General features: G+C 37.3%; 1 protein-coding gene across 9 annotated transcripts in view; it reads left to right on the forward strand.

Moving 5' to 3' along the window:
• pde10a (phosphodiesterase 10A) overlaps positions 1 to 12,746 on the forward strand; it is an 88,527-nt gene that overhangs the window by 49,612 nt on the left and 26,169 nt on the right. For 8 of the 9 annotated variants that reach the window (XM_016668504.1, XM_016668507.1, XM_016668505.1 and 5 more), the window contains one exon: positions 8,497 to 8,628. In XM_016668504.1, coding sequence (XP_016523990.1) covers positions 8,497 to 8,628 — 132 coding nt within the window. Of the gene's footprint in view, positions 1 to 8,496; positions 8,629 to 8,690; positions 9,304 to 12,746 lie in introns of those variants that run through there. The other variant, XM_016668509.1, reaches the window with a different exon arrangement.

Here is a 12,746-nt window from a genome sequence, read left to right on the forward strand (position 1 = left end):
AAAACATACAACAAATAGTATTTCACACCTTTTGTGCTTCCCCTAACTTCATTTTTAACCATGAAAATGCCACGATTGAGATTTCCTTCCTTAACAACTTCCTCACTGAAAAGTGTTATTCACAAGACTTGGATGCACTAAGAAATCATGCTGATTGGAAAAAGACAGGATTTTTGAGTTTTTGACAGGCCTTTAACCCATCATGACCATTTCAGATGAAAACTGGCCGATTCTTGTTGCAAACTGATCCCAGGCCCAACCCAGGTACACACCAAATTAACAACCGTGCACACCTGCTCACACTAATTGAGAAATTGAATTTCAAGTCACTAATTAACATTAACAAGTGCATTATTATGGACTGTGCCGAGAAAAAGCTGTAGTGCCCAGAGAAAAGTGGCTGGATTTAAACCAGAGTCCTAAAACAAAAACAACCATGCAACCACACAAACCCATTAGATGGTTCCAATGAGAAATTAGAAGTGTTTGTGTTGCCTTGATGTGGCATGCAGACATGAAGCAGAGCAGAGCAGAAACTGTTTAAATGTTTACTGTATTTTTATTTTCCCTGACCTCCCCAAACGAAGCTGGTCAGAATCCTCAAACCTCTTTCCAAAAGCTCTCAGTGACAAAAGTGGCAAACAATAATTAAGTCTAACATAATTTCTAAATAGAAATACACAGCTCCACACTTCTAACGTTCAAGACTATTTTTACACTTATTTTAAGCTTGTTGTGATTTTGTCTCCTCATGAAGTTTATTTTTTAATTCAGCTTTTCCTTAAATTTTTAAATACGTTCACAACAAAGCAGTACATCTTATACTTGAAGATAGTGCGCTTAATCTTTTCCACGATTGTTTAACTTTATCATAAACATTTAAGGGGGAATGACTATTATGTCCTGCTGTGTACTTCGCACAGTCCAAATCATACAGACAATTTTATGCTTGTGTAAACATGAAAAGCTGAACAGATCTGGCAGAAAGTTCTTGGAATGCTTGGCTTTTGAGTTTAGAAAATTTGAAAATGTGACAAAAAAAATTTAAAGAACGTTTTAGATTTACAAGTTTGCCCCCCCCCCCTCTTGTTTTTTTTGTTTTTTTTGTTTGTTTGTTTTTTTTTACTGTTGTACTCCTCTTGCTTGGTCAACATCTCAGCATTTTTTCCTTAATTCAAGTCAGAAACATTTTTTTTCTGCTTATCATGATGACGCCTTTCCCTTCTGCAGCACTGCCCAAGTGGGAAGGAAAATTTGACTGAGGTCTGAGAAAATAAAAGGAAAATCCCAGCTCAAACCAGTGACCAAGTCATGGCACCTACCACAGGAGTCTCTCCTGTGATTGAGTGAGTACATGTGGTTCCCAGTGGGGTCAACCACTCAGGAACACAGCATGCGAGACGGATCTGGCTGCACCTTTTGATTAGCCGCCACAGTTGCTGGCCCAAGCACACTGACATTTACTCCTCAACTCGTAGTGTCATTGTGGTCACATTAGCTTGAGCCGTGGCTTGGAAGACTCTGATGAATGAGGGGAAAGATGTTGGCAGATGTTGGACTAACAGTTTCTGCAAAACAACATAGGTAAAGACTGTTGTTAATATGTGTTTCTTTTGACCTGTTGGATGTAAAATCCTAATTTCATTGGATGATGCCAGCTGCATAAGTGGAATGAACATTTTCTTCTTGTATGTTGGAAAGGGACAAATACATTGAATTAAAAACAAAAAATAAAACAAACTAAAAGTTAGTGTCCAAAAAGGCTTTAGCAAGTTTCATCAGGTTTTTTTAATGCGTAGCTTAGCTGCCCCTACCCCACTGCCTGTTATACACTGACTGAAAGAGGGTTGCTCCACTTTTGTGCTCACATTTGGAAAAAAATAAAACAGCCATGGTGTGGAAACTGACTTATGTTTATGAGATTACCACAGTTTTTAACATCTGGTTAGCATTGGAAAGCTATGAGCTAAATGTCTGTTTTTAAGCAGCTGACTGCATGTTGGCTAGCTGAGCAGTTAGCCCAGCTGGCTAACTAGCTTATGTCAGCTATTCTCTCTCATTGTAGTGAAATGACAAAAACATTTTTTTTAAAGCATAAATAATGTAATTCTGTAAAAGTGGCTTTTGTACTCATGATTATCCCACCATAAACATCTTCATAAAGGCCCATCGGAAGATCGGAACATGCAAAAACCTCTTCATATTTAAAAAAAAAAAAAAAAAATCAATGATTAAAACAGTTAAGGTGTTCTTTCCAGAACAGGTCATAGCTTTGCTATTAGGAATTACAATAATGTGATTTCAAACATTAACCAATTTGAACCAGGGAAACAGATCTGCTTGTACCTCAGCATGTCATCTCATCTCGAAGTTCACATTAAAAAGGCCTTTAAGAGTCATAAACTGAACTTAAGGCAGTGGTCTGTGGATTTGAGGTGTGACATTTCTGTAATTTTGTATTTTCATCTTCAAGAGAAAGGGTTTTTGTCAAGTTTGGAAATGTATAATCACTTTTTTTTTGCTGTTTATGTTTTTGACAGCATGTTCCTATAACAAAAAGGAAAAACTGAATTGGGGTTTTGCTTTATTCCCTGTCATAAAACACAAAGTTAACGTCATTTGTTTTTTGTAACTCAGAATACTGATACTGTGTGTTTGTTGTTCACAGCTCATCATAACTGACTTAAGGGTCAAAAAAGAAATGAGGGCTTGATAGGCTTCTGCACAACTGCTTGTCCTTTCCATGTGGACATGATGCATTTGACTGTTTTCACTCATGTGTACTGATAGATACTTACTTTAAATGTACAAACGTTATAATCATAAATGCATGTTACAACCTTGCGAAATTTTTTTCTCGAACATTTGAAAATAGGACAGTGATACACGGCTCCCTTTCTATTTCTCTAAGTCTTCCTCTCCGTCCCCTGCAGCTACCTTCACCCCATTCCCCGTGAACTTTTTTTCTGATTTATTAAGCTTAATTCTCCCGATGTGCGTCAGAGCCAGCCAGGAGTCTCGTGAGGCATTGCACACTTAAAGAGCGGTGCCTTGTGTCTGGACAGTGTCAGACTGTATCGCCCTCCTCCAACTCCTGACTCCTGTCCTACCCCCTACTCTATTCGCCTCATTCGTCTGCAGCCACAAGATCGCTAGAGCCACATACGCCCTCACACACATTCAGTGCAGTTTGAGTTGTCTTTTGCAGATCAAAATATTTCTGAGGAAATAAATCAAATCATTTTTGCTTGGAAAGATCCTGAACATCTTTGGATTTTATGGTGTTGCATCCACAAAGATCGATAAATTTTCTCTGGATTTTATGTGAGCAGTGCAAAATTGTGCAATAGGAATAAAAAGGTTTTTCCCAAAGGTGACAGAAATTCTTCTTTAACTGGGCTCCACGTTAAAAACACATACATTCAAGTTAAGAGAAAATAGGCAAAGACACAATAAGTACTAATAAAGCCCACAATCACACAAATCAACCAGATTAAAACAGTCCTAAAATGGGTTATGTATCTTACATAGGGTGATTGCATTAGGGACAAATGATTTTTTTATAAATGCATTTCCTGGCCAGGGGAACTTTCTGAAGCTGGAAGGGAATGTGACTGGTTTCCTGACCACAAAGACGTTGTACAACTCAGAGGGCTTAGAACCGAACCGGTAATCTTACTAGACTGGTTAACAATGGCAAGATGGTTTGGGTTTGTTTTTTTTTTCATTGTGATGAAATTGTACCAGGTGGAGATATTCAATATGAATTCAATCAATGATCTGTAAACCAATTCCAGAACATTTTCATTAACATGGAATGCATTGATTTTCCTCAGCAGGTGTAGCTTTTTTTGTAAACACAGCCCACATGCTGGGAAAAGAGAGGCAATTGACCATTTCTATGGCAAGGTATTTAAAGGACTTAACCTGCTCCACTGCCTGGCTTTGGGTGATCAAAGGCTTAAGAAAACTATCTGATAATTTACCCTTGCCTGTAGAGCACAACTCAGTAGTTTTGGTGACATTTAGAGCTAAAACATCCTCAATTAAACAAGTGTGAATAAAAACCATGCTAAGAAAATCACTTTTTAAATTTATTTTTGAAAGAGTCTTTATGGATGGTAAGTTAAATTAAGCTAAACTAAACCTATTTATCATTTTAACCTCTGTTCGAAGATGCTTCAAAATAGTGTGGTATGAGCTTGCTTTCTAGTCCATCATTGCTGCAATTAAATGTAGTAGTTTTAGCTGTAGATCTATGATCTCTTTCAATTAGTGCAATAATAAGCGTGTGATAGCATATTTGTAACGGACTGAGTGAAATGATCAAACTTCGTTTCTTCAGATGACTAAAAGCATCCCTTATTAGTTTTTTTATGTGACAAATCTGTTTTTAGTCTGAAGAGGTCATTGCCCCCGATCGAAGTGCAATCGTCTTAAAAGTCTGATCCGATAATTAAAACTTCTGTTCTGTCTGTGTCCCTCATGCAGTTCTGCTTTACGCAAGCGCCCGTAGCTTTACATCTGCAGTGCTTCACATTACATGCGTGTGTTTGCTGTCAGGACACATGGCTTCCAGCTGCTTGTTCTGCTGTGAATCATAGCAAAGGTTGAGTCTGCACTGATACAGCTGATAACCAGGCTTTCCGTGAGAAAGCGTCATAACAACAATCAGGGCCATCTGAACACACCAGTCAGTATATTTATGTTATCTGACAGCACATACAATAGGAGTGCACCTTAAATTAAAACGCTTTTAGCTCTCCCATCTGACTTGTTTTTTGTTCATTGAGCAATTTTTACTTTTTTATACTACTTTTTTCAAAAATTTGACACTTCATATATTATTAGTCAGAAACAACACTTTTATTGATTGTTTTCGGATTATTCCTTCAGATTTTTTGGCTCCACTGTTCTATTTCAACCAGTCAGAAAGTTGGATTTTGACTAATGTTTTTGTAAATTTGCAAGTAACTCTGCAATGATTGTGGTGTTTCATGATCCACTTCCAGCTGTGAGACATATGGTGCTACATTAGCCTTACTTTTCTCTACAGAGGAACTCATGGTGACTAATTTCGCGATAGGTAGTAAGTAGTCTCGAAAATATATTAAAGTTGCAAAGTGAACAATAGAACAATACAGTAAAAAAAGGGTTTATAAAACAAGAGATATTTTATATCCTTTAAATTCTCTGATGTATTTACATTATTACTAACCACCACGAACAATATTAAACAACATAAACAGAGACATTGCCATGGTTAAAAATGACGCTGAAGTGTTTCATTTTTAATCAGTAAAATCATATATTTTCTGCCCAACAAAAAAATACCGTTAATAGTTATTTAGTTGTGACATGTAACTTGTCGGGACCACTCTGTAAAGTTTTATTGTAAATTCAAATAGTAAATATATTCAACCTTGAATCAAAAGATAAACCTCGCCTGAATTAATCAGTCGAATTAGCAGTTGCTGCTGTGATGTTCTGTCAAGACATTCAAAGTCTTTGAAAGTATGTGAAAGTTCATTCTTGTACAATTAGAAAGAGATTGCACAATTTTGAATTCCATGAAAAATGTGCAAGAATGAAACCTTTGCTCCCTAAGAAAAACACAAAGGCCAGACTGAAGGTTGCATGTGAGAATGTAGAAAGATAGCATGATTTCTGTAATTGTTTTTCTTTGGACAGATGAATCTACAACTGGATTATTTAGACAACAGATTGAAACATATAGCAGTGTTGGAGCATGGAGGTGGAAGTGTCATGCTTTGGGGATGCTTTGCTGAAGCAGAACCTTGTCGGCTCACCATCATAGGCAGAATCCATCATCTGTCATATCTGACAGATGATATGACAGCTGCTGGAGAAACATGTGAGAACATCTGTAAAAATATTAAAATTGAAGCAGAACTGGACAATACCTCCCAAAAATACCAGTAAACCCACCAAAGACTGGTGGAAAATTGAGAACTGGAATTCATGGCCTACACACACACACATGCACACGCACACACACACACACACGCAAGCACACATAGCTGGGTTTGACTTGAGGTGAACATCCCGAAACATTCAGCCCTGGGGAAATTGGCATTTGGGTTCAGTATTTTCCACTTATAAACATTCTTTCTCGCTATAAAATGTAGTACTTCAAATCGTTTGCAAATGGCCTTATAAACTCTTCCTTCATGTTGGCAGCAGCAACAGTTGCTTCCCTGAGGTTATTGTTGCGTTGACACAAATTTGTGTTACAGATTGACTTTTGGTTCTAGTGAAGTTTTGACGTCTCACTAACTCACAGTCTGCGTTAGTGTTTTGGCTAAGTTACAGCTGAGTAAATGACAATGAATGGACCAGGTGGTTGTTTTCACTCTTGTCTCAGTAACATGGTAAAACTTAAAGATGGAGCCACGGTTCTGCTTGACTCTGCAGTACATTTGCACGGATGACCCAAATGGTTTTGGTTTCTGAGTGTGAATTCTTCTCACAGGCAAACCTTTCATTAAAACAACTTTCTCTCATCAGTGATCTGACAAATGGCTTTTTTTCTGACAACGTCAGTAAACAGCAGCACTTAGTGAGCTCTCAAGAACCTAATTGGTTATTGAGCACATGCAAGTCATCCTTTATCGTCATGCCTGTGTTTTGAGGCTTTGATAGGAAACATAAGAGAGCTAGCCGGCCCATCTGAGGTTTTAAACGAAACCTGGTGTCTGCAACACAAAAGTTTTCTGATGACATGTTTAAGGACACACTCTGGAATCCAGTTTTGTTGTAAAATTATTCATACCTTTTGCAAAGCTTCAGACACAATCTTCAGTGTGCCTTTGGGTTAAATTTTATGTGATAGACCAAAATAAGTACAATAAAAGGCCAGGCAAGGAGAGCATTTATTAGAGAAGTAGCCAAGAGGTCCAAGGAAGCTCATTAATGGAAAAGTGGTAAGAAGAAAATCAATGTTAAAGGAATTCCACTCGTAGTTTGCCACAATCCTGAAAGGAGGAAAGAGTTGATAGGAAGATGGATGGAGATAAATATAGACTTGTTAGAGGTTGCAAAAGATAAAAGTTTTACCTTCCAGCAGGATAATAACCCTAAATATTCAGCAAGACAGCAATAGAATCAAGCTGTTGTAAGGAATCAAAATAATTTTTAAATTTTCAGTTAACATTTTGATATATTTGGTTTTTACAACAAAAAAAAAAAAAGCTCTCTGTATCGTCTCCCTACTGATTCACACTTCCACCCCTGAGGATGGCTCAACCCACATGTGATGTGTGGTCTTGCTTTGAAACGTCAGCATTTGCAAAAAAGCAATAAAGAGCAGAGGAGCAGTGGCCAAGCGTCACCTTGGCGAGTGTGAACTGACGCATGCATGTTCAGTTCAAAACAACCCGCAGTAGACGGCGCCAGTCGGGCATGAAACAATCAAAACTGCAACAGTATGAAATGAGGGAAGGATGAAATGACCAGCTGTGCTTAGTAAACAAAAATGTCGAGACGCCTTTTTCTGTGTGGGAACACTCTCGATTTTAACACACAAGCATGGATTAAAAACATACAACAAATCTGTTCAACCGTCTGAAATTTAAACTTGGAAGGATCATATAAAAAATGGCACAGAAAGGGAAGGAATTTATTCAATATATTTGATATCTTACTAAAATGTTGTCAAATTTGTCGCACAATTATTTTATTTATTTATGTTTGTGATATATTTTGCAATTTAGTTTGAATAGGGTTTTTTTTTTCCCCCAAATAATTTTAAGTATTGATGAAGAGTTTAGTTTTCATGTAATTTGATATAGTATTCCACATTTGCATGAATAATTTCTTGGATATTTTGAGTGAATGTTTAACAAGAAGGTGTTGGAGGGAAATATAAATGTTTTAAAATATAAATATATCTTTTTTCCAAGTGTAACAGATTTGTTGGTTTTCCATACTCTATTGCTTTAAAAATACAATGTTGATTCTAATATTTATTGCATTAGAGTAAAAAAGTACATTATTCCATGGCTTTAAAAGTGTTGATTATAATTTTTTCTGAAATCAAGAAGCTGTTTAGAGGAAAAAAAGAGTTAGGCTTAAATCTGTCACAAATTCATTCAGTTGCTCACTAGGAACTATTTTGTAAAGAACAATGTGCAAAACGTTTAGTTTCATCTTGCTATAATTATCAGGATAAAGAGGCTAAGACACAAATGTCAGAAACACTTAGCAGATTTCTTCTCTGAAAACATTGCATCATTTTCCCTTCACTTCCTAGTTATGCAACACGTTGTGTTAGTTTGCCATTAGTGTTTGTGAGAAAGTCGAAAAGCTATGAATGCTGTTGTGTCTCTTATCTGCGCTTCCCATGCACTTCCGTAATTTTTATGCAACACGCCCGAACAATCTGTTGGTCGGGAGTAAACTGGTAACAATTCAAGAACCAGCAGATGTTTATGTGTATGGTGTTTTTTTTTTTTGTTTTTTTGTTTTTTTTTTCAGGCTTGACAGATGAGAAAGTGAAGGCCTACCTCTCGCTGCACCCGCAGATGCTGGACGAATTTGTGTTGGAGAGCGTGAGTGCTGAGACGTTGGACAGATGGCTGAAGAGGAAGACCAGCAGCAGACCTGCAGGTACAGCCGTCCCACACACAGACCGACGCATGCAGAGACGCTGGCTGCAGCTCTCGGGATCACTGTGACATTCTGATTGGATCAGCAGATTTCACTCGACTTCACTGACGCACAGTTGTAATTTCTGTAAAATTTTGCTTGGTTGGAGGTTTGCTCTTTTTGACTCCCAGTCAGCGGCACATGGGATCATTCAGGTAGCTTTCAGTAGACCCAAAGGTGGAGGCAGGTCCTTTTTAATATCCTGATCTTCTGCAGCTCAAACACCTCAGCTTCACATGCGTCTTCTTTTTTTTTTTTTTTTTTTTTTTTAATTGTGGGAGTTTGTGACACGCAGAAGACGGGGAGAGTGAGCGGGGCCTGTCGGGTCTTTACGGGTCATTAGATGTGTTTGAGCGGGCCGAATTGAGTTTGTGCCGCACGCTCCACACACAGCAGACTGTTTCTCAGACCGACCACATCCATCAAGGGCCCACAGGGCTGGCACTCTGCCCAGTTGAGCTGCTGACGTCAGAGGCGACCTCCAGAGACATGCAGCCTACTGAAGGAGGCCCAGAGGAGGGGCGGGGACGGCGGCGGTGGTGAGGAGGTTGTGCTGGCTCGGGGCGTGGGCCCTGCTGGAGGAGGAAACTGGCATAGGACAGATTTGTCACATTTCGGAGCTGCCTTCTACATGAGGTATTCCATGTTTGTTGCCGCCATGTAGGGAGCCTGGTGTTTAGAGTCTGGGAATGTGTTTTTAATAGTTTCCTGTACGCTGCGTGAGTGCGTGTTTGGTTTGACTGATACCAAACGGAGACGATCATGTTAGTAACTCTCGCTGCCGCCAGGTTTTATGAACGCAGTTTGAACCTGTTCAAATCACACCGCTGATTCACAAAAGATATATTCACATGGTAAAAACTTTTATTTATTTATAGGTTAGCAATAGAATAAATAAATTGTGATAAATTTACACTGAGTTAAGTTTATGGCACTAATGGTATAATTTTTTTTTCTTTATCAATATATTGTCTAATATTTCAGTTAATTTAAATAATTAAAACCACTTATGTTGCTCAAAAAATAGTAAGCATCAGTTGTGTTTATTTATTTTAAATACCTGAATTTGATATTTATTGCAAGTTGAAACACTTTTAAGTAAAAAAAAAAATCCTGCAAGTATAAATTAGTAATTCCATTATGTTTATTAAATTTTAATTTATTTATTTCCGGGATAACCTCTTGAGATGTAGCATCTAATTTTTAAGGGAGTCAAAAATACAATTATGTTTTTGTTTCAGTATTTAAAATAAAAAGCTGAAATACACAGTGAATTTCAAATATAATAAGATTGAACTAGAAAAAACCCCAAAACGAGCTAATAAAGTGTCAGAAACGAATTATAGTTGTTTAATTTTGGCAGCAACAGTGAAGTTAACTTCAAGTTTATTTAGGTAAATAGCGAGACGTCGCAAAAAAACTTAAGTAAAAGTAGTATAAAATTTTTAATAAGAATGTAAGAAACAAACAGCTCACTTAGAAATATCTATATTAATTATAGTTGTTTTTTTGAACGTCGTGAAAATCACAAACATGTATTTCCAATGTGGTCTTGGGCTTCTACTAATAGCTTTCCTTTTCAACTAATTTAATATAATTAATAGGTTAATAATTGTTACTTTTAAGTCACATTGTGCATTCTAAAACATAAGAAATTTTATGTTATGTTAGTTTGTATTATGTTGAAAAATAAGCTCTTATATTTTGCATATCACAAAATAAAATCTGACCAGAAGTTTTCACTTTTAAGTATGAATCACACCTCCTCTCCTTGACACCTCCAGCTCGACAAAAACAGTCCCTGAGATTTATGCTTGCACAAAAAGGGAAGTCGTATTTTTTTCAATGGCAAATAGAGTTGGACTGTACAGAAAAGGGGGGGAAAAAATGAATCATGAGTGCAACAAAATATGATTGTGAAAACTGTTAACATGTCCGTGTAGCTTAGAAGTAAGTTTGTCCATTCTCTATTATAAATTGTTAGAACAAGACGATGAAAAATTGATTTGGTCGCCTGCTCCAAGTCTGCACAACATGTGCAGACATGAAGTTATTCAATCAGATGAACGTATGAAAGTTTCCATAAACAGTCATTAGGGGGAAATATGGCAAACAGATAACTTGTTGATTTCTTACAGGAAATTCAGCAGCTTTGTCCTAAGTAGCATCATTAGTAGCATCTGGTGCTGTAAACCTCACCTGACTTGAACTGCCTCCAGAATCTAGATCACTTTTGGGAACCATGAAAAACTTTCATAACATTTCTCATTTAGCAGTGAAGTGGACATTTTATCCTGCAGGTCTGTTGTTCAGACATAGAGTCAACCAGTGAATGCAGCCGAACCGGATTGATGTGCAGCAGGCAAAGACTAAGACAAGAACCACTGCAGGTTCAGACACCGGGATTTGGAGGAAAACATTATACACTTTTATTAAAAAGCTTAGAGAAATAATAAAAAAAGATAAATTCATAAAAATAAATGCAACTAAAAATAGAGAAGACTTTTTTTGCCTTCTGGTGCCATTAAATTAGTTACTTATTATAATTCACACCTTCGTATAATAGCTTAAAAAAATGCTAGTTCCCAACACGAAAGTTGACATTTTTTTATGTTATTGTGAACAAGTTGTGCTAAAACGAGTTGGTTTGTCAACAAAGCTGTTCAAGCCTAAAATATAATCTCAATGCTAAGCGTATTGCAGCATCACAGCTAATGTCAACAAACACAGGCCACATTTCTATAGAAGTTTTTTTTAAAGGAAGTTACATGAATGATCAGGGGTTCCTGAGCCACTTGAAAGCTGAACAGGCATAATAGCACTTTGATGGTTGAATAAACTAAATAACACAAGTATCTTTGTTGTTGAGCTCATATGTTTATTTGTTCAATAATTGCATGAAGGATTTTTTTAATTAAAATATTGCGTATTTGTTGATATATGATGCAATTAATTCCGATTAATTAAATTAACTCTATTAAGAGTCTTAATAAAGAATCACCGCTATATTTTACATATTCAGCACTTTTGATATCACAAAGTAGTAAGTACCAGACAGATATTCACCAATATGATTTTGGCACATATATAATGCCTCTCTAGCATTCATTAAGAAGCAGGGGAAACACCAGACAGGTGGTCACTCAATCCCAGGACAACAAAAGACACACAGGACAGACAGCCTAACCCCCACACCGTCGAATCTAAATCCGTCATGTTTTTTCTTTCAGAATTATAATATGAAAAGATATAAGAGCCTTCCTCCCACGAGTGCTTGTTGCTATCTAGTTCTCTGTATGGTGCCTTCACTGATCAGAAAAAGGTTTTTTAATTTCCATGCAGCTGGTCATTAGCTAGAGATGATCAGTGTGTAAACTTCTGTTCAACAGCTTATTTCTTGCACTAAATTGCTCTTATTTAGCGCATTTCTTGCATTTACCATGACAAGATGTACCACTTTCATAATTAGTTTATACATGTAATCAGTCCACAGATGAGATGTGATTTATGTATGCAATCACATTAAATGGCCTTATAGATACCATATATGTATGTGTTTCTTATTCAGGAAAAAGAGGGAAGTTTTGTGCTAAATCAGAGTAGCAGCTCTAGGATTGCACCATCTGCTTGTCTCTGGGCTCTTCTCTACATCACAGCAGTAATATTACTCACTGTACTTCCTCTGTTAGACTACGAGGAGCAGACCGCTCGGCTCCACTCTGAAGGGTCTCCGTAGCTTCCTCTCATTGGCCGAATCCACTCACATTACAAGTTACATCTAATTTTTGGTTCCTCAAACAGCCTGAAAGGTCAGACCGATGACGGGAATATACGAACTGAAGACATTTCCCCTGCTTTTCTTTTGTTGTGCAGCCATGTTTAGTCTGGTCCATGATGACACTGATGGGAGAAAAACAATATACATTCAATATGTTGTTATATGTTGTTATCTAGGCCAGGCCTTTTAGTGATTGATCTGATATTTTTATGCGTGTACCACCACCAGCAGCATAAGGAGGAGGAGGAGGACTTGTCATCATGTGATCGTCACTGAGATAACCGCTGCTTCCTGGAAGCAA

This window comes from Poecilia formosa, unplaced genomic scaffold (assembly GCF_000485575.1).
Source record: "Poecilia formosa unplaced genomic scaffold, Poecilia_formosa-5.1.2 Scaffold15, whole genome shotgun sequence".
Classification (NCBI taxonomy): domain Eukaryota; kingdom Metazoa; phylum Chordata; class Actinopteri; order Cyprinodontiformes; family Poeciliidae; genus Poecilia; species Poecilia formosa.